Source organism: Heterocephalus glaber, unplaced genomic scaffold, assembly GCF_053883595.1.
Source record: "Heterocephalus glaber isolate CG9 unplaced genomic scaffold, H.glaber_assembly_v1.0 deba00001461, whole genome shotgun sequence".
In the NCBI taxonomy this organism is placed as follows: Eukaryota; Metazoa; Chordata; class Mammalia; order Rodentia; family Bathyergidae; genus Heterocephalus; species Heterocephalus glaber.
In genome coordinates, this window is record NW_028258308.1 from 18,196,467 (window position 1) to 18,218,949 (window position 22,483).

General features: G+C 38.1%; 1 protein-coding gene across 4 annotated transcripts in view; it reads right to left on the bottom strand.

The window, feature by feature from the left end:
- Acsl1 (acyl-CoA synthetase long chain family member 1) overlaps positions 1-22,483 on the bottom strand; it is an 81,201-nt gene that overhangs the window by 11,087 nt on the left and 47,631 nt on the right. For 3 of the 4 annotated variants that reach the window (XM_004853008.4, XM_004853009.4, XM_087217089.1), the window contains exons 4-11: positions 18,605-18,669; positions 12,260-12,361; positions 9,955-10,054; positions 9,560-9,738; positions 4,728-4,760; positions 4,445-4,496; positions 3,864-3,937; positions 1,204-1,281 (exon numbers count right to left, since the gene is read on the bottom strand). In XM_004853008.4, coding sequence (XP_004853065.2) covers positions 1,204-1,281; positions 3,864-3,937; positions 4,445-4,496; positions 4,728-4,760; positions 9,560-9,738; positions 9,955-10,054; positions 12,260-12,361; positions 18,605-18,669 — 683 coding nt within the window. Of the gene's footprint in view, positions 1-1,066; positions 1,145-1,203; positions 1,282-3,863; positions 3,938-4,444; positions 4,497-4,727; positions 4,761-9,559; positions 9,739-9,954; positions 10,055-12,259; positions 12,362-18,604; positions 18,670-22,483 lie in introns of all 4 variants that reach the window. The other variant, XM_021264995.2, reaches the window with a different exon arrangement.

Genomic DNA, 22,483 nt, shown 5'->3' on the forward strand with positions numbered 1-22,483 from the left:
TGTGATCTGCCTCCCAAGCACATCTCTAATGTTACAGCTATATGCATTTGGTCCACTGGCAACTCAACTGAGATCACTTTATAAACTCCTAAGATCTGGAGGTGGGCAGCAAGTAGAACATGGATGGAAGATGGAGTCTAGTGATCTTCAGTCTTTTAGGGGTAAGTAAACGATACAGGGCAGCAGATAAATGAAGTGTCAGCTCTCTATTATTTAATTGTCCCAGGCACACAGCACCTGGCACACAGGTAGTGCTCAATAATTATTCACTAAATGAAGAGAGGGTGCTCACTGTTTTTCCTATAAGATCCAAAATCTCCAAGAGAAAAAAGATGGTTCTTGGTTAGTTTTTAAATCTGTTGCACAGTTGTGTACAGGGAGCCCAAGCAAAGATCAGCCAAACATCATCTTACTTTTCCAAGGGCTCTTAGAAAAAACTAGTCTTAAACTAACTCACCCACTAGGAACAAGCACAATCAAAGCCAGATTTCTAGGCCCTGGGAATTTAGCTCAGTGGTTCCACCGCCTGCCTTGCAAGCACAAGGTCCCAAGTACGATCCCCAGTACAAAAAAAAAAAAAAAAAAGGAAAAACCAGATTTCTTACAGAACAGAAGCCTCACCAGATTTATCAGACTGAATAAAAATCTTCCTTCTACATTAACCTTTCTGGAATCATGTCCATATTAGTATCATTCAAAAAGTTTCTAATATCTATCTATCTATCTATCTCAGTACAGGGGGTTGAACTCAGGGCCTTGGTCTTGCCAGGCAGGCAAGGAGCCACTGAGCTACATCCCTAGCCCAGCTTTTTTTTGTTTGTTTTTTTTTGTTTGTTTTTTGGTACCAGGGATCAAACTCAGGACCTTGTGCTTTTGAGGCAGGCGCCGGAACCACTGAGCTAAATCCCCAGCCCAGCTTCTAATTTTCAAATGAGGGATTAAAGTTCAGGTATCCAGTTTAGACCCAGAAAAAAATTTATACTCCTTCCAATAATTTGTACCATTTCTAAAATGAGGCAGAACAAAGAACTGTCTGAGGGGATGACAGTGTGAACATCACACTTACCTGCAGTAGTTGCTCATACATGTGTGCAAGTGGTAAGAATGAAATGTGTGTATCAGTGGCATTGAAGACAAGTGCCTTCTGTAAAATACAAGAACTTAGAACACAAACAAGTCAAGAAAACACAACCAAATGCCTACCTCTACCACTGTCTCAAACATGTGGGCGAGAGGCAAGAAAGATATCAAAGTGTCATCTGGGCAAGGGTTCACTGCGTTCTGAAAGCAAAGACGCCAGCAAGACAGAGAAGCATTAAGATTTCCTATAATTTCCCACTTCCTTTTAGAGCACATAGTACCTGAACACCACTTTTTATTCAATTAATTTATTTTTTGAGGCACTAGGGATTGAACCCAAGGTCCTGAGCATGCTAGGCAAGTGCTCCACCACTGAGCTATAACCCTCCACCACCTTGCCCTTTTAAATTTTGAGACAGGGTCTAAGGTTTCCAGCCTGGCCTCAAATTTGTGACCCTCCTGGCCCAGCCTCTTAACTAGCTGGCATTCTAGGATTGTACCACCAGGCCCAGTGAGAAACCATTTTTGCTTATGATTCTTTCTCTTGCCAAAGAATAAAGTGAAAGGTAATGCTTTATGGAAATAGAGTGGAGGCCATTGGTCATTCTCAATGACAGAATACACCCACTTCAGGACTTTTTTTTTCCTGTAAGGGTAATTTTACCCAAATTGGAATGTTAAGGGATTATGTGCTCTGTTTATTTAGTATTTCAGAATACTAAATAAACGTGCCACCCCACAAGTTCATCTGCACCTTAAGAAACACAAGATCCACTCCAACATAAGATAGCACACTATGTTGCAACCAAAAGGGGAAGGGAGGGAAGAGAAGACAAGATTTCCAAGGTCATTTAATTTACTATATAAATGTACCTACAATGTCTGAGTTTGATCAACACTTTTTACTTTAAAGCTCTATTTTCCCCCATGAAAATATCCCAATTTGTTTAAAGCAACCTCAGATCCAATGCCAAGGGATTTTCTGTGCTATAAAATTCTGATCAGGCAGATTAAGTGTGGGCATCTGGTTTCCCTCAGAACAGACTTACTTAAGGGCACAGTGAGGGTTTGCCTGAAATGTTCATGTTAACACAATTCTTGCCAATAACAGCTGCTGCCACACTAAGAAATGAAGGTGTTGACAAATTACCTAAAGGATGATGAGTCCACTTTCAAGCCATGGCCTCCCCAAAGTTGGGTCATACTTAGTAATAAAGTGACAACAGGTGAAAACCCCAGGCCTGGGCAAACTCAGCAGCCCCAGAAGCACTGGATGTAAGTTGAGCATGCCATAACTTTAGCTTAATTTCATTCAAGAATGACCTCATGACAACTAGTATTTCTTACTATGAAACTGTTACATAATGAGTACTCAGATTCAGCCATATGCACAATTTGGGTTTGTTTTTTTTTTGCAGCTCCGGGTATTGAACCCAGGAGCTCAGGCATGCAAAGCCTGCTGTCTACCAATGAGCTATGTTCCTAGTCCTCATACTTTTTAATTTCCTGATTTAATTTTTAAAAATGATCATTGTCATGGTTATTTTACAAAGTTAAGAATATCCCTTGATAGTACATGTGATTTGAAGTAATGCTATAATCATGTTCTTCAACAAACCATCGATGAATTTAAAGTTGTCTTTGAAGACCTGTTAGAGTATCAAAATTTTACTTTCAAAAGGTACTAAACATTGAACTCTGTTTAGCAAACATAACCTAGAAAGATATTTGGGATTAAGAAAGAGTATGGAATAAAATTAAGTGGCAACATTACCCAAAGACCAACCTGCAGCCACCAAACATATCCACTCCCCAAAACCATTAGGCACAAGCTCCTGCCACAAAAACTAGAGCTACAGAATACTCCCAAGAGATTGCAAAAGCAAACTGTTAAATGTTAAATAGCATGAAGGAGTGGCATTGTGTTGTAAGCACCTTTATAAAGACAGGTTTTGAAATACCTCCTTGGTGTTAAGAACTGTATTGGATCCCCATCCTAAATTCCTACACTGAAGTCCTCCCCTCCATGTACTTGGAGGTGGGACTGCATTTGTGGGTAGGCCCTGCTCCCATAGGGCTGGTGACTCAGAGAAGGAAGAGACACCAGAGCTCACTCTCTCCAAGCAGGCACAGAGGAGAGGTCATGTGAGAACCCTGCGAGAAGGCTGCCACCTGCAAGCCAGGAAGAGAGCTCTCACCAGGAAACAAATTTGCTGGCAGTTGACCCTGGACCTCCAGAACTGTGTGGACACAAACGTCTGTTGTTTACACCATCAGTTTGTGGTATTTTATTATGGCAACTTGGCCACAGTAAGACCTGAGGATGGTAAACTTTATAGGAAATTAATTAAGTTTGAGGCTTTGACCTTTCTCATACTATGGGACTAGCATTATCCATAATAAATAATGATAACTCAAAAACCTTCATCAGCTTTCAGCTCTTAATTGCCAACTTAAAGAAACTTTTCTCAACTCTGGAAAAAGCAGAGAGAGTCATCTCTTTGTTCTTTCCTGGTAATATTTACAGAGCATTACACAAATGATTTCACTATATAAAACCTGTAGTAAATTATAACTGTCAATTCATCTTAATGGTCATAAACAAGACATGGAGACTAGCTCCACAAAGAAAACCTTCTGACCTTCGGCTGAGCAGCACTCAAGTTCAGACGTTGTCCACATTTCAGACAGTGCTTTATACATAATGTGGACCTAACTTTACCACTTTCACTCTTAAGGCCTAATGCCAACCAGCGTATGTGAAGAAAGATGATAATATTTACCTCTGTCACTTTCACAAAAGCTGAACAATCACACACTACATTTTGGTGGGTGATCATTGCTCCTTTGGGGTTGCCTGCAGAGCACATAGGAAGCAGAACACATTAAACAAAGACACTCCATCCAAGAATTAGGGGCTTAAGTGCCTCTATTGTTAGATACACCCATGCATGGAGTGCCAGATGTTTAGTAACATTACATTCCTGAGCAACCAGCAATCCTTTCAATGAAACATTATGTTAAACAATCTTTATTAAGATGGGCAAATTTTACAGGATATGTGTATCAGTAAGAGAAGAAAAATCAAGAATTTTATCTCTGCAATACAGACAAGCACATAGTTTACCCTAGGAAGCTGGGTGAATCTAAGGTCACCGTGGATAAATGTTCTAGCAAATGCATGGTACTCTCAGATTCTGAGAATGCCTTATGGAGTAACAAGAAGACAGCACTGAACCACTTCGGTCTCTCCTGCTTTCTTTCATTCCCTTATAATTAGCTAACAAGTCTTATTAAAAAAAAAGAAGATAGTGTCTATAGTCTTTCAGATATTACTTGGAAGCAATTCCAACTCAAAATTTACCTGTAGTTCCACTTGTGAAACAAATTATTGCAAGATCATCAGGTGCTGGAGGCTGAAGAAGATTTTTTAAAAATGGTTATATATCAGAATAGAAAACTATAAACCCTGCAGAGGTGACAAACCTATGACACACATAACTCAGCCAGCAGTTATCATTGAAAGCTCTAAAAGGTTTGCCATCCCTGCCCTAAGGTAACACCCCAAGTCTCTAGCAGTCTCCAACATAAGTAGATAATAAAAACTACACAGAGAGTTATGACAGGGTCTAACACGGAATACTTACCTTGGGCTTCTTTCTGTTGGCTCTTCCAAGGGCCTTAATTAGAAGAGAGGAAAAAAAAAAAACTTAAGTGAAAACATTTTCTAAATGTAAAGAGTAAGGTCACATCAAGTCACTTAAAGCTGTCTTTACTATAGGGTTCATTCATGGCTGGCTCAAAGAAAGCAGTTTTCAAATTAAATGAACTATAGCAATTTTAATTAAGCAGAATCAAGATATTTACCTACTGTTCTAGGAAGCCATTTTCCAGTTCTCTTCTCGTCTATAAAACTACACATATGGAATCAAGACTGGCCTTTGAAATAAGACTTATTCAAAAGTCAGCAATCAAAGTCTGCTCCCCTCTCCCATTTCTTATTATAGTCTTTAACAAAGTCCTACTTTTAGCCATAACCAAGGAACTGCAGCTTCTCTGTGGCTTCCCCAAGTCAGAGCAGAGCACACTACCTGACTACCCAGCTCTGTGGAACTGACATCTTCCATTAGGGAGAAAGAACAGATTTCAGTGCTAGCCATTTTAGTGAGGTTCAAATATCTGTACTCCTCATGCACAGTGGAGACAGGATTGGGAGCCTCCAATTGTAAAACAGCCCACAAACAGAAGACATAAAACCACTTCCTGAAAGGGCATAAGGTTCAGAATGACAGATTCATTTCTGAGGTGCAGCAGTTCCCAACACAGGCTTCCAGGGAGAACCAAAGACATGGTTCAGTTTACTGCATTAAGCCACTTTCATGTCCATTAATTTTTTAAAATGAGCTATTTATATTCTTTTCCAATTAAAATTGAACAGCTTGAGTGAGCACATAGAGTGAACATGTCTATTAGAAAATCTAAAATAGATGGGTGTGCTCAGGGCTCAGTGACCTTTGCCCAGCAAACAATTTTAAACAGTTTTGAATCTTAATCACACTTTAAATTACATATATGACAGACTACTGATTAAAAACAAGAATACTGATGTCCCATTAGAAATCAACTAAGAACTAAAGCAATGATAATTTTGTACTTTTTTTTTCCAAAATAATCTTTGTTAGTTCCAAATTTCTACTCATCTGTTCAAAATCCTTTCCTAACTTCTGAAGATCTTCAATTCTTCAAAAATTGATGTTAAGAAAAGCAACAGCTACAATTTAGCTTTTAATTTTGGAGAATAAATATTGTTCAAATTAATGTACTATTTGCCCTGAAAGTTTCACAGTTGTAAATCTATCTTGTCATCATTTAGAAAATATACAGCAATTATCAAAAAAAAAATGTTGCCATCTTCAGGTTAAAACGTGAAGGATAAAAACTGAATTCTAGTTAGTGATAAATATACTGAAGTGTCTGGAGTAATGAAGACTGTAATGTACTAAAAATATACAAAAAATAAAAATAAATAAAATGAACTGATGAATGAATACATGGGTAGAGTGACATTAATATGTGATAAAGCAAATACATTAAATTTTAAACTATAGACTACTGGTGATGGGAATACAGTTGTCTGTTGGATAATGTTATCAATTTCTTGTATGTTTTAAAATTTTCATAATTAAAAGATTGAAGAAATGCAAACATTCCAAATACCTATGCTTTTATTTATTTTTTTTGGCAGGGGAGGGCAGTACAGGAGATCAAACTTGGGTCCTTGTGCTTGCTTTTATTTTTGATCCCATAAAATACATGTTAACACAAACTTGGTCTTATGATCAACAATAATGTTAAATTCACTCCTTAAAAATTCTACCTTTTATTTACAAAAATTTAAAAATCTAAGTGTAAACCACACTAAGCAGGGAAGTTTAAGACAATATTCTGTATAAGTTAAGGTTTAATATAAGCTGGTCACAGTAGCACAAGTCTATGACCCTAGCACTCAGGCAGCTGAGGCAGGTGGATCTTGACTTCAGATCAGCCCGGGGCAGCCTGGGCTACACAGCAATAACAAGACAATGTCTCAGAAAAAAAAGGCAACAAAAAAGATTTTAATAGAAATTTTATATTATAATCTTTAATCACTTACTCATCTAAGAAATGTTTTAAAGTAAAAATTATTCCTTTATCATTCAGCAGTCAAAAAAGACCCCCAGAAAAGAAAAAACAGCTTCTGTGTTGTGTATCTTGGGTGGGGGTGGGCTTGGTTCCAAGAGGGAAGGAAGTTAGGGGTAAAACAGATTACATCATTTTGAACGGGGACTATAAGCAAAAACAAAAAGAAAGTATGACAGAAAGTGGGGAAATGCTAGTGGAAAGTTAGCTAAAACCCCAATTTAAAAAGGAAGCAAAGCCATTAATGAGTATGGAGTCATGTTCTATGCTACTGGGTGTGTGTGTGTGTGGTATGATTGCAAAGTATGGAGTATGTGTTTAACTATTGTTTTTCAATTAATTTTATTGGTACATTTTAGGTATACAATATAATGACATTCATCATTGGAAATTTGCACGTTTACATAATCTATCTTGGTTCTTACTTTTCCCCATTCCCCTGCCCTCCCTTCAACCCCTCCATCCCTCCCTATTTACAAAGACTTGGTTTCCATTTTTTCATTTTCTCATATTAATTCCATTCCTTCCTTTCCCCTCTCCCTCCCACTTCCCCTGCCCCTTTGCCCCTTTTCTTCCTATTTCACATTATCTATTATACCTTTCAGTCCTTATTTACACTTTCAGTTTCTCACACTAGAGAAACTATTTGGTATTTGCCCGTGTGTCCTATTTATGTCACTTAAGAGCATCGCTTCAATGTGTATCCATTTAGCTATAAATGTCTCTAATTTCTAATTTTTGATGGCTGAGTAGTATTCCATTTCATAAAAAATCCACATTTTCTTTATCCAGTCTCCAGTTGATGGACAATTGGGCTGCTTCCAAGTTTTAGCTATCATAAATTATGCTCCTATGAACATGGGTGCACATATATCACTGTGGTATGATTCTTTTAATTCTTTGGGGAAGATACCCTACATGGGAATAGCTGGGTCAAATGAGACTTTCAGTCCTAGTTCTTTGAGGTATCTCCATACCGATTTCCACAGTGGTTGCACCAGTCTACACTCCCACCAGCAGTGGAGCAGGGTTCCTCTTTCCCCACAGCCCCGCCAGCATTTGTTATTGGTTGATTTCATGATAGCAGCCATTCTTTCTGGGGTAAGGTGGAATCTCAGCATTGTTTTCATTTGCCTCTCTCGAATGAGCAGTGATGTTGAACATTTTTCATATGTTTATTTGCTATTTCTACTTCTTTGTCTGAGAAATGTCTGTTCATTTCAGATGCCCATTTTCGGATTGGGTCTTTAAATTTGGGAGATCTGATTTTTTTAAGTTCTTTATAGATTCTAGATAGTAGACCTTTGTCTGAGGAACAGAAGGTGAAAACTTTTCCCCACATTGTGGGTTGTCTCTTCACACTGTTGGTGGTTTCTCTTGCTGTGCAGAAGCTTTTTAGTAAGAAGAGACCGTACTTGTTTATTGTTTGTGCTAGCTCATGGTCTGTGTTTAACTTTAAAAAATATTATTATGGTAAATGACACATGGTCATTCATCCCCCCTCAAAATATTTCCCCTCTCTTTGAACATATTTATCTCATCTTTTTTGCCACTTCTGGAACCAGTTCTTAAAGTCTTTTCTCATGAATATCTCTAGTTGTGCTGTCATGGCTGCCTCAGTGTTATGAGCTGATTCAAAATGTTTACCTTCATGGTCATTTTGACTCTGCATAAGAGCCAGAAGTTGCGTAGTGCCAGATCCAGTGAAGGAGGACACTCAAAATGCTTTTATGTTCTGCCTTTCTGTTAGATATCACTTGGCAGCAGCATTCACCATATTTTTTTTTTTTTGCATCTTGTAAAGACTCTCACAAAAGAACACTTCCTGAATTGCTTCAGAAAGCAGCAATAACAATGGGATAAGTGTGTTCAAAGCAAGTGGAATATTCTGAGGGAGGTTAACAGCAATGCGTCTTTCACTGTAGTAAATTTTTAAATTTTAAAGATTCATATTTTCAATCACTTTATGTATATGTGTGCATGAGCGTGTGCATGTGCACGAGGCAGAAGTTTCTGTTGGAACAGTGAGTTTTCCTGTGACTACTAGTCTTCAGGAAAGGTTTTAGAGAACCTTACTTGCAGCCTCAAATTTTGTGCAGAAGGAAGAGAGCTATAAATACAATTTTAAAAACCTATTTATAACAGTTTCATAAAAATGTTTATAACATCTTTGGAAACAGCATGACTTACTCTATTTAGAGTACTATTTCTTGTGATTCATATATAAAAATATCCTCTTCTGATCCCAAGTCCAAATGGGAGGATCAGTTCATATGAGCCACACTCATTCTCCCAGAACTGTTACCTTTAAAGTTGTGCTTACTGTAAATTTTAAACTGAAAATGAAAATAAACCAAATCAAACATCTCTGCTGGAAATTCACCAGGACTCTACAAAAGCAACCTGGGAAAAAGAATGATGAAACAGATTTCTGTATCTGGTTTGGTTCTGGAGGCAAGTCAGTAAATAAGACATTAAAGCCTAAAAAAGACATATGTAAACTTAAAACTTCCACCTGTCTGAAGCTGAAATTCATAGTTCCAGCATTTAAGAATGGCTTGTCAGTGCTCTGGAAAATTTATGAACATTGCAAATTCCTTTACCAGCAAGAAATTCTGCAAGAGGTGATGTATTAACACTGGGTATGTATGTAAAACTATTCTTTCTGGTCATAAGACAGAAATTTCTGCTCTTGACTTTTACTAGGGTGCTGAGATAACTGGCCTGTGTTGGGATTGCCTGCGGGCCCTAAAAATCAAGTCTGACCCTTCAGAGAAGTGGGCTGGGTGTAGTGACTCACCTCCATTGCCTTCATGCTGATGACTTCCACCCCACATTTTTTGCCTTGTTCCACCAGATCACTGCCATGGGAGTCCATGAGAACTATGATTTTAAGGCCTGGTGTTAACTTATTTTCTACACCTTCTAATAGGATTTTGGCCTTCTCTGGTTTGTCAGCAAAAATCACAGAGAGCTCAGCTATAAATAAAGAGAGATGATGAAGAATAAGCTCTGGGGTGTTAAAAGCTTGACTTTATAATATCTGACACAAGGATATTATAATATTATGTTCTTTGACTAGAAATACAGATGCATACTTAAATGTAAAACTCCCATTCAATCAGATATGCAAGTATAACATCACTGAATCTAACCAATAACTAGATTAATGTCCACCCCAAATCACAGACCTACCTTTGTTGACTATGTAAGCGATGGCATCGGCTCCAAGGGTATCATAAAGTGGAACAACCACCATTGAGTAAGCAAAGCATGCTTGTTCAATTATCACCCACTAAACAGCAGTAAAGGTTGGGGAGAGAGAACGAGATGTCATATCAAAATCACTCCAAGGATGACAATACTCTGAGATTCAAAGCAAAAACATTTAATGTAACAAAATTAACATTTATATATCTATTACTTTGTGCCAGAAACCATTAAGGATTCATAATGGAAACAAAACATTTGTTCCCTTTGCAAAAGTCATTTGGAATTTGCCTGAAGAATGGAAACACATATATGAAAAGATCATTAATACAAGATAGTGACTGCTCAGAGATGGGAGGGCTCACCATAGGTTCTAGGTGGTTGAAGATGCCTTTGTGGGGAGATACCTGAGTTTGCCCTTTGAAAAAGAAGCACAATTTGGAGAAGGGGCAGGAAGAGGGAGAGAGAAGGGCAAGATTCCAATAAGGAAACTATAGCATCCAAAGCAGAGAGATCAGTGAGCAACCTGGCAGACAAGAACAGTTTGGCTAGAGGAGAGGCTGGAGCAAGCCTGTGCTATGGGGGCTTTATTCTATGGGCCGTGCAGAGCTATCACACTGTTCTAGGCAAATCAGTGGCTGTGGGGTTTAAGGAAGATCAATCTGCAGCAGTGTATGGCACGGGCTGGGAATAGGGGAAGGAGGGTACACACTTATCTAACAGGAAAATTGTTTTGACAAAATCTTCCCCAGAAAGAAGCAATACAATAACCGGTTATCTTGCCACTAACTCATCAACCACACAGCAACTGACAAACCTACCAGGCAAATATGACATGATCACACTTTTCAGTGCTAACCCCTCAATAGTACCCATGACCTCCAGCTGCATGTTTCAAATGAAATTGTCTGGAGCAGTCTGACAGGGCACAGTAAAGACACAGCTGCTGGAGAAGGTAGCACAAGTTTTTGTACTCACTGGGTCTGGAAGGGGGATTTCATCGGAATTTTTTGTTTAATTCATTTTTCTTTTTTTTTGTTTGCTTTGTTTTATTTTCTCCCTGGAACAGATTTTAAGTTACCAGCATGGAGGTCAGGTCCAGGTTCCTCAGCAGGGCACATGTGACTTACACGGGCCCTCCCTTTCCTACCTCTTACCCTGTCACTCCATGTCCCACCATTGTAAAATGCTTTATCCCTCAAAACAGACAAGCTATATGATGTGAACATGCATTGCACCTGGTACTTCATTGGCCTCCCCACCTCTATTTCCTTCAATACTTTACTCAGGCATCACCTCTAGGAGGTCCTTGGCTGACCTCCCAAATGCTTCTGGCCTGTGTTCATACTTATCAGGTTACAGAAAAAGCATCATTTTGGGGGGTCTGTCTCCCTTATGTGGTACCTTGGGAAAAGAAACCAAGTCACGTGTGCAGTTGCTAAATAAAAGTTAGTGGATATGTTCATGAGGAGAGGAAGAAACCAAATTTCACCAGCCAAGTCACAATCTGACTGTAGAGAGTGCTGTTTTCCTTTTAGCAGAAGAAATTCCAAGAAACAATACTAATTTATAAAACAGGACAGCACAGGGATTGAGGTATAGGTATAGACTCTTTTGGATACAAGTAAGTATAAATTTAATTTCTTTAAGCCAAATGCTTGCATTTTTCCAAGCCAACTATGCCACTAATCTATTTACTAACACTTTAAGAGAAGCTTTCATCTCTCATTTAAATTCACTTTCATATAATGGTTTCCCAAAGCAGCATGCATGGACCAAGAGAGCCAAATAGCAGATTGTCTACATGAAGCCCAGCCCACAGGGAGGTACTTTCCCCACTGCCCATGGGATTTTAAACTTTGATATCTGACCAAAGGGAAATTTCAGATCTTTGGGAAAAAAAGAGAGTTTGCTATTAAGAAAACTATATCTAAATTTCTTTATAATTTATCAGTGCTAGTTTTCTAATCATAGAGTAGAGGTAGTCCTTAAAGTGTGAAGAGGTCTTTGTTAGGTATTTTCTCTAAGAATTTTCTTTGGGAGCCCCATAAAAAAAAATTAGAATAAAAATTACTAAGGGGAAACCTTTTTTTTTTCCTCTGAAAGGGTAAGAATGTCTTTGTTTGGGTCTTCATATGTGTAGGCTTTCTAATGTGTAACACAAAGCCATATTCTCAGCAGAAAGCAGACCACAAAAGCTGGTCTCAAGCAGAAGTAGGTGTAGACTCTGGCTCTTATAACTGTGGTTTAGAACTCCCCAAACCCTGTGGAGTAAGTGCCTAATTAATACCTCAGGTCTGTTCTGAGAAAAGATGCCAATGAACTGGTCTGGGGAGGCCTTGAAGCCCTTCTGGAGCAGCGCTGAGCCTATGTACTCCGACAGTTCTTCCACCTGAAGTGAAGGGGAAGGAAACAGAAAACAGCATCAGGCCGCAGCTCAAGGAACAAATCTGAACAGGTGACAGACTAGCATCTGGACCAGCAAGCAGTGCTGCAAAAAGAAGGGGGAAGGGGGCATTCCTTTATTTTAAATTTTTGAAAAGTGCAAGGTTTTATTAACCACAGCTCACTATTAAGAGAACAGAATATAGGGTCCTTTCTGCAGAGCAAATTAATCTCATCTCAATCTCAACAACTGCAGATGACAGATGATTTTATGTCAGGACTTCTTATACATTTGTTTTTTTCTAGTTTAGTTTTATAAATTACAAAATTAACACAGGGACTTTTTTTTGTATTTACAAAGAACACCAAAGCAATCAAAACATGTTATTTAATATTAACACAGAAACAGCAAGTTTTTTGAGAAAACTTTAATGTCATTCGACTCTAAGATTCCATTCTTGATAATTTATTCTTAGTAAATAATTCAGTCTTAGAAGTTTTAAAAAGTCTTTTGTACAAAAGTCTACATTCCAAAAATGTGGAAGGGAGGAAGGGTTGAAGGAAGATGTAGGGAATGGGGAAAAAGGGGGAACCAAGAGGTGTTATGTACAGGTATAAATTCCTTGTGATGAATGTGATCAATATGTATGACAAATACATACTAATAAAAAATTAATTAAAAAATAAACAACCCCCCCCCCAAATAATCTAATGTCAAAAAACTCCAACAGAAAAAAAGACTTGGGGCTGGATGGTTAAGCAAATGAAGATAAATCTTGGAGAAAACACTATATAATACAAATGCTATAATTATGAGAAACGTCAAAGTTAAGGTGGTACTTAGCAATGATAAACATAAAAATATCTACTTTTATAACAAGTGAAAGAGGCAGATGCACAAAAATTAGACAGGGCTATATGTCCATGATTATCCTCTCCCTACTCCTGTCCCAAATTAGCTAAATCTTAATACTTAGAGTTCCTTTTTAATTCTCTATTGATGAATTCTCAAGAGTACTTTTCAAGCACTTTCATGCCAACAGGAAATAAGGCCACACCTATCCCTGTAGGGAATTTGGTTGGCTTTGGCACATGGTGCCATCACGGCCCTGCCTATGAGAGGCTGACATTGGTGAGGTGACAGTGAGGTAACATGAATAGGCACAGCACCTTTTACTTCACAGACTGGTTCACAGCTCTTGGTTGCATTTAAGGGATTGGAACCTGAAAAATGTCTCCAACTGCAACCAGAGCTAATTGGGATAATATGCAAACATTTGTGTTTCTAGAAAGATGCTGTAACTTTCTTTTTTAAAAATATCAAAGAGGGGCCGGGGATTTAGCTCAGTGATTCTGCTGCCTACCTCACAAGGGGAAGTTCCCAAGTTCAATCCCTGGTACCAAAAACAAACAAACAAACAAAAAATAAATTAATAAAATAAAATGTCAAAGAGATTCCAGCCTCCAAAAGGTCAGATTCATTGAGCAAATTAAATAAAAATCATAAACCCTTAGCCAACCTTATCAAAAAAAGGAAAGAAAAGGCTCAAATCCATGCAATCAAGAATGAAAAAGGTGAAGTCACAACAGATTGAGGAGAAATCCAAAGCATCATCACTACCTACTTCGAGAAACTGTACTCTAATAAAATGGAAAACACAGAAGAAATGGACAGATTCCTAGATACATACAAATTACCAAAGTTAAATGAAGAAGATAAAGAAATTCTAAACACCCCAATTACAATGAGTGAAATTAAAAATGTAATCTAATTTACCAACAAAGAAAAGCCCAGGTCCTGATGGCTTCACTGCTGAATTCTACAAGACATTTAAAGAAGAACTATCGCCATTACTCCTTAAACGCATCAAGGAAATTGAAAGGGAAGTAAATCTTCCAAATTCATTCCTGAAAGCAAGTGTTACTTTGATTCCAAAACCAGGGAAAGACACAGCCCAAAAAGAGAACTACAAGCCAATCTCCCTAATGAATACTGATGCAAAAATCCTCAACAAGATACTGGCAAACAGAATACAAAGGGTCATCAAGAAGATCATACATCCTGAGCAAGTTGGATTTATCCCAATGGTTCAACATCCGTAAATCAATAAACATAATACATTATATTAAAAGAGTCAAGGACAAAAACCATATGATCATCTCAATAGATGCAGAAAAGGCATTCAACAAAATCCAACACCCATTCATGATAAAAACCCTATAGAAAATTGGAATAGAAGGTCTTTATCTCAACCTGATCAAGGCTATCTATGAAAAACCAACAGCCAATATCATACTAAATGGTCAAAAACTGAAAACTTTCATGCTAAAATCAGGAAAAAGACAAGGATGCCCACTATCACCCCTCCTGCTTAATACTGTTCTTGAAATATTGTTCTTGAGATTGAGGAGGACATAAGAAAACGGAAAGACATCCCTTGCTCCTGGATAGGAAGAGCCAATATAGTGAAAATGGCCATACTTCCAAAACTATTATATAGGTTTAATGCAATGCTGACTGAAATTCCAATGATATATTTCATAGAACTAAAGAAAACAATCCAAAAATTCATTTGGAGCCAGAAGAGATCTAGAATAGCAAAAGAAATTTTAGGCAACAGAGATATGGCTGGGGGTATTACAATCCCCAACTTGAAACTATACTACAAAGCTACTGTGATAAAAACAGCACGGTATTGGCAAAGAAAAAGATCTGAGGATCAGTGGAATAGATTCGAAGATTCAGAAACAACTACAGATATGCTCAGCCACCTCATCTTTGACAAAGAAGCCAACCACCATCATTGGAGGAAAGATGGCCTATTTAATAAATGCTGTTGGAAAAAGTGGATTTCAACCTGACAAAGATTAAAACTAGACCCATACCTATCACTATACACTAAATTAAGATCAAAGTGGATTAAAGATTTAAATATTACGACAGAAACACTAAATTTGCTGGAAGATAAATTAGGTAGAACTCTTGAAGGTATTGGTATACAAAAAGATTTTATGAACAAAACCTCAGTGGCACGGGAACTTGCACAAAGAATCAACAACTGGGATCTCATCTTATTAAAAAGCTTTTGCACTGCAAGAGAAACCACCATCAGAGCTAACAACCTACAATGTGGGAAAAAATTTTCAGCAACTGTACCTTAGACAAAGGACTGCTATCTAGAATATATAAAGAATTTTAAAAAATCAGACCCCCCAAATTCAAGGACCCAATTCAAAAATGGGCATCTGAAATGAACAGACATTTCTCAGACAAAGAAGTAAAAGCAGCAAATAAATATATGAAAAAATGTCCAACATCACTGGTTATTCAAGAGATGCAGATGAAAACAATGCTGAGATTCCACCTCACCCCACAAAGAATGGCTGCTATTAAGAAATCATCTAATAACAAATGCTGACAGGGGTGTGGGGAGAAAGGAACCCTTCTCCATTGTTGGTGGGAGTGCAGACTGGTGCAACCACTGTGGAAATCAGTATGGAGATACCTCAAAGAACTAGGCTTAGAGGTCCCATTTGACCCAGCTATCCCCCTGCTGGGTATCTTCCCAAAAGAATTAAAAGAATCACGCCACAGTGATATATGTGCACCCATGTTTATGGCGGCACAGTTTGTAATAGTGAAAGCTTGTAAACAGCCCAGGTGCCCATCAACTGGAAACTGGATAAAGAAGATGTGTTTTTTTTTTAAAAAAATGGAGTATTACTCAGCCATAAAGAATGAGGAACTAGAGACATTTATAGCTAAATGGATGCATATTGAGGCCATCCTCTTAAGTGAAATAAATAGGACACACGTGTAAATACTGAATAGTTTCTCTAGTGTGAGGAATTGAAAGTGTAATTAAGGATACACATGGATGAAATGGCCTAATAACATAGTTCTCAGATTGTGTTTCCATAGTGTGTCATATGACTGTATCAAAATTTAAGTTAGGGAGAAGCTTGGCTTATGTGGAGGCTGCCAGCTAACTGGAGTTTTTTCCAGACCGCTATTCATTCAGTGTTGGTTTTGGGGATCTTTCTGAAACAAATCACATCCTCTGCTGTCTTGTTGGTGCTTGAGATGCTTTTTTAAGTTATATGGAAAAATGTTTAAGTGCTTTTCAGTTTTGTTTTGGTTGAGTTCTACTGTATTTTAATATTATTGTAGTATTTTTCCCCTTGCATTGTTCTTCTTTGAATGGTTTTAATTTTTTGTATGTGTCTGTGTTTGATAATAAAGTTCTTTTTAAAAAATCAAATCTACACATATAAAGCTGACTTCAGTTAAGTCCAGTTTAATGTCTTTACTGGCCTCCAAAGAAATGCACAAATCAAAGATTAAGACCTTAGGGCTGGGGATTTAGCTCTGTGGTTTTACCGCCTGCTAAGCAAGTGCAAGGACCTGAGTTCGATCCCCGGTACAAAAAAAAAAGACCTTTACTTTAGAAACCTGTGATTTTCAATCTACCTTGAAAAATCCAACCTTTAACAGAAGTATCTTCTCTCTCTTTGTCAATAAAAACATCCAAAATCAATCTAGAAAGCACCTGAGGATCTTGTGAGCCCTTAGGGCCATCACTCAATGTTATGTGTCCAATACCACAAGCTTTATATGCCACTTGTGAAAATGAAAGATCTTGGATACTACTGGATAGGGAACTTATAGGCATCCTCTAATCACCTGAGCTACAGCTCATTACTCCTTCTACAGTTACAGTATGGTAGATTGCTTCACTTTTTCTCTCTCTTGAGAGCCAAATATTATTCAAGCAAAGCCTTCTGCAAAGGAGAAAGGGAAGAAACCACATGTTTCAATCCAAGAAGCATCTACAAGCACTAGAGCATGGCCGTGCTTTGTGCCTCCAAAAACAACTCCCATATATAAACACTCTTAAATAGACCAACTACTAGAAACACTTTTCATACAGACAGAGAGAGAGGAAACTGATTTGTATTCAGGAGTGCCACAGGATTACCTGGTCCTAGAATAGGCAGCAGAGGGAGCCTAGGGACAGAGAGCCATTTCCTGGACAGCTGTTCAGGGAACAAAAGCCAGCAGCATAGCTAATGCTTCCAGCTATGACTGCCTATCCTTGGGGCTGGACCTGGAAAAAGCAGTGACATCTGTGCTTGGTATAAGCATAATAAAAAGCAGTATCTTCCTGCTCAGGGACCTGCCACTCACAAACTCTGATTTTAACAACAGATAATAGGAAGTAGGGAGATAGATCATTCTCAAAAGGGAAGGGAATCCAGAGATGGAGGGAGGGGGAAGGGAGGAGAGGGATAAGGGATGAAGAAAGGAATTAAGATATGTTATATACACGGATCAACTCCACGCAAGGAATGTAAATATTATGTACTGAAAACACACATACAAAAAAAAAGCAAGGCGATCAAGGGATAGATGGAAGTGGGAGGGAGGGGAAGGAATGGGGATGAAAAAAGGAATTAAGATGTGTTATGTATGTGTACCAACTCCACATGGGGAATGCAAACACTATGTACTGCATACAAAGAACAATAAGCTAAAATTTTTTAAATCCCCAAAATAAATAAATCCTAAAAAAGAATTATTTTGATTAATAAAAAAAATCAGTTATAGCCACTGATAAGTGGGAACTAGAGTGAGACAAACGTGAAAATAACTAGATCCCAGCTTCCTTTGTGTTTATACAGTAATGCACAGTTTTTGGAACACCTGTGCTTCTCCCTACTGCTGCTGAGGTTAAACATCATACCCAGAGAGAGCTGGCAGGGGACAGCCTGAGGGTCAATGTGACGGATGAGAAATCCCAACACAGAAATCCCTCACTTCCGACCCTGGACTTGCCCCGAAATAGCTATGACCTGGATGAGTTACGCCTGTTCTTGGGGCAGGTATTCCTTGTCTACAGAATAAGAAGATACTACAGAGTGGGGCTTCCAAATTCCTCATGTGGGTCAGGCACAGAAGAATAATCACAGAGTATCCTGGGAGGAGTCATCTGCTTCAAGCAGTTTCTAGAATTTTATCTTCAAAATTGTACCCTACAATGCATCCATACCAGTTTTAAAATAAAGTGATTTAAACCACTAGTTAAATTATTCAACTACTTTTTCCCAAATCTTTATGTCAATTTTTTCCATGGATGCTCCGTATTTTTCCAAAGCTCAGTCTAGTCCAGCACATGCACTTCGTGGAAATCTTGCAACCCTCACCATCATTCTGCAGCCTGCAGGAGCATCCCAGAGCCAAGAAACTCACCTGTTTATAGGAAAGCCACTCATAGGGTTGGTCTGGTTTCCGAGAGCCCAAACAAGGGCCATTATCTACAAAAAAACAAACAAAACAAAAACAATGACAAAGCAAAGAATGACTTTAACATGTATAAAATAGTCCTGTATTTTAATGTGTACCTCACCTTATTCATTCAAATTACAAATGATGAGCTGGGATTAGGAATATTTTCTCCCTAGGTTTTGGTCTGATTTTTTGTTTATTTTGTTTCTTGAATTAGGGAAGAGAGGGTGATAAATAGGAGAAAAGACAAATACAACTTTTAAGGACACTCAACTTGTGAATTCCTCTTTAACATACTATTGGCTTAGACCAAAAGTCAGTAGCTAAGTGGTAAAGCAATCCTACAGTAGGTTTTCAGAATAGGTATCACTCAAAAATGTCTAAGGAAGTTTAAAGCACTGTAACTCAGAATATGAAAAGGAAAATGTACTTTTCATGTCTCTAAATTCTGATAGCTGGAATCAAGCAGAATCATAATTACATGAATGAAGTTCTATCTGTAAGAAACAAAAATGAAGAAAAGATCCAAAGTGAGGAGAAATAAGGAGGTAATTGTGAAGGCAAAGTTAAGAAATACCAGCATGTGTCCTGATTCCAATTTAGGTATCAAAGAAGCAGAAAAAAAAAAACTCTACACAACTGGCTTCACTATTCTAGGTTTTAATTCAGAAAGGAATTCTTTTTTTTTTATTAAATTCTTTTTATTGGTACATTGTAGGTATACAACACAATTACATTTCTCATTGGGAATTGTAGCTTTACATAATGCATCTTGGTTCTTATTTTTTCCCCATTCCTAGCCCTCCCTTCACGCCCTCCACCCTTCCCTATTTACAAAGACTTTATTTCCATTTTTTCCATTTTTCATCATTTTTCCTTTCCCTTCTTTCCTTTCCCCTGCCCCTCCCACTACCCCTACCCCTTTGGACCTTTTCTTCCTATTTTACATTATGGATTATTCATTCTATTCATTGGTACACGTTAGGTATACAATATAATGACATTCATCATTGGAAATTTGCACCTTTACATAGTCTCTCTTGGTTCTTATTTTTCACCCTTGCCCAGCCCTCCCTTCAACCCCTCTGTTCCTATTTACAGAGATTTTGTTCCTATTTTTCCATTTTCTCATATTAATTCCATTCTCTTCTATCCTTTCCCCTAGCCCTCCCACTTCCTTCCCCTTTGCCCCTTTTCTTCCTATTTCACATTACCTATTATACAGTTTAGTCCTTATTTACACTTTCAGTTTCTCGCACCAGAGAAACTATTTGGTATTTATACTTGTGTGTTCTACTTATTTCACTTAAAAGTATCGCCTCAATGTGCATCCATTTAGCTAAAAATGTCTCTAATTTCTCATTTTTTATGGCTGAGTAGTACTCCATTTTATAAAAAACCCACATTTTCTTTATCCAGTCTCCAGTTGATGGGCATTTGGGCTGTTTCCAAGTTTTGCTATTACAAACTGTGCTGCTATGAACAGGGGCGCACATATATCACTGTGTTATAATTCTTTTAATTCTTTGGGGAAGATCCCCAGCAGTGGAATAGCAGGGTCAAATGGGACTTCCAGTCCTAGTTCTTTGAGGTATCTCCATACTGATTCCCACAGTGGTTGCACCAGTTTACACTCCCACCAGCAGTGGAGCAGGGTTCCTCTTTCCCCACAGCCCCGCCAGCATTTGTTATTGGTGGATTTCATGATAGCAGCCATTCTTCCTGGAGTGAAGTGGAATCTCAGTGTTGTTTTCATTTCCATCTCTTGAATGACCAGTGACGTTGAACATTTTTTCATGTATTTATTTGCTATTTCTACTTCTTTGTCTGAGAAATGTCTGTTCATTTCAGATGCCCATTTTTGGATTGGGTCTTTAAATTTGGGAGGTCTGATCTTTTTAAGTTCTTTATAGATTGGAGATAGTAGACCTTTGTCTGAGGAAGAGCAGGTGAAGATTTTTCCCACATTGTGGGTTGTCTCTTCACACTGCTGGTGGTTTCTCTTGCTGTGCAGAAGCCTTTTAATAAGAAGAGATCCCACTTGTTGATTGTTTGTGCTAGTTCACGGGCAACTGAGGTTTTGTTCATAAAATCTTTTCCTACACCGATGTCTTCAAGGGTTCTACCTAACCTCTGTTCCAACTGGTTCAGAGTTTCTATTTTAATATTTAGATCTTTAATGCATTTTGATTTTAGTTTAGTGCATGGTGAGAGATATAGGTCTAGTTTTAATCTTTGGCAAGTTGAAGCCCAATTTTTCCAGCACCATTTATTAAAGAGGCTATCTTTCCTCCAGTGAGGGTGTTTGGCTCCTTTATCAAAGATGAGATGGCTGAGTGTGTCTGGCATTGTTTCTGCATCTTCTAATCTGTTCCACTGGTCCTCAAGTCTGTTTCTTTGCCAGTACCATGCTGTTTTTATCACAGTAGCTTTGTAGTAGAGTTGCAGGTTGGGGATTGTGATACCCCCGGTCATGTCTCTGTTACCTAGAACTGCTTTTGGTATTCTGGGTCTCTTCTTGTTCCAAATGAATTTTTGGATTTTCTCAAGATCCATGAAGTATCCTGCTGGGATCTCAATTGGAATTGCATTAAATCTATATAGCAGTTTTGGAAGTATGGCCATTTTCACTATATTAATCCTTCCTACCCAGGAGCAGGGGATGTCTGTCCATTTTCTGATATCATTTTCAATCTCTCTTTTCAGAGTGCCACAGTTTTCAGAGAAGAGGTCTTTGATTTCTTTCATTAGGTTGATTCCCAGGTATTTCAGTTTTTTGGATGCTATTGTGAAAGGAATTATTTGTCCTATTTCTCTCTCAGTGTGTCTGTCATTTGTGTAGAGGAAAGCTATTGATTTTTGTGTGTTGACCTTGTAACCAGCTACTTGACTGAATTTGGTTATTAAGTCTAGAAGACTTTTGGTGGAGTTCTTGAGGTCTTCTATATAGAGTATCATGTCATCTGCAAATAATGACAATTTGACTTCTTCATTTCCTACCTTTATTCCTTTTATCTCTTTCTCTTGTGTAATTGCCGTGGCTAATGTTTCCAGAACTATATTGAACAAGAGTGGTGATAGTGGACATCCTTGTCTTGTTCCTGATTTGAGTGTGAAGGATTTCAGTTTTTGACCATTGAGTATGATATTGGCTGTTGGTTTTTCATAGATGGCTTCTATCAGTTTGAGGTAGAGACCATCTATTCCAATTTTTTGTAGGGTTTTTATCATAAATGCATGTTGGATTTTGTCAATTGCTTTTTCTGCGTCTATGGAGATAATCATATGGTTTTTGTCCTTGGCTCTATTGATATAGTGTATTACATTGATTGATTTGCATATATTGAACCATCCCTGCATCCTTGGGATGAATCCCACTTGATCAGGGTGTATGATCTTCTTGACGATCTTCTGCATTCTGTTTGCCATCATCTTATTGAGGACTTTTGCATCTATGTTCATTAGAGGGATTGGCCTATAGTTCTCTTTTTCAGTTGGGTCTTTCTCTGCTTTGGGGATCAAGGTGATGCTCCCTTCCAGGAGTGAATTCAGGAGTATTGCTCCCCTTTCAATTCCACTGAAGAGTTTAAACAGTAGTGGCAGCAGTTCCTCTCTAAATGTCTTGTAGAATTCAGCAGTGAAGCCATCAGGGCCCGGGATTTTCTTAGTTGATAAGTTTTTAATTACATTTTCAATTTCATTGGTTGACACTGGGTTGTTCAGAATTTTTTAGGTCTTCTTCGTTGAACTTTGGTAATTCATATATATCTAGGAATCTGTCCATTTCTTTTGTGTTGTCCATCTTATTGGCATATAGGATCTGGAAGTAGGTATTGATGATCC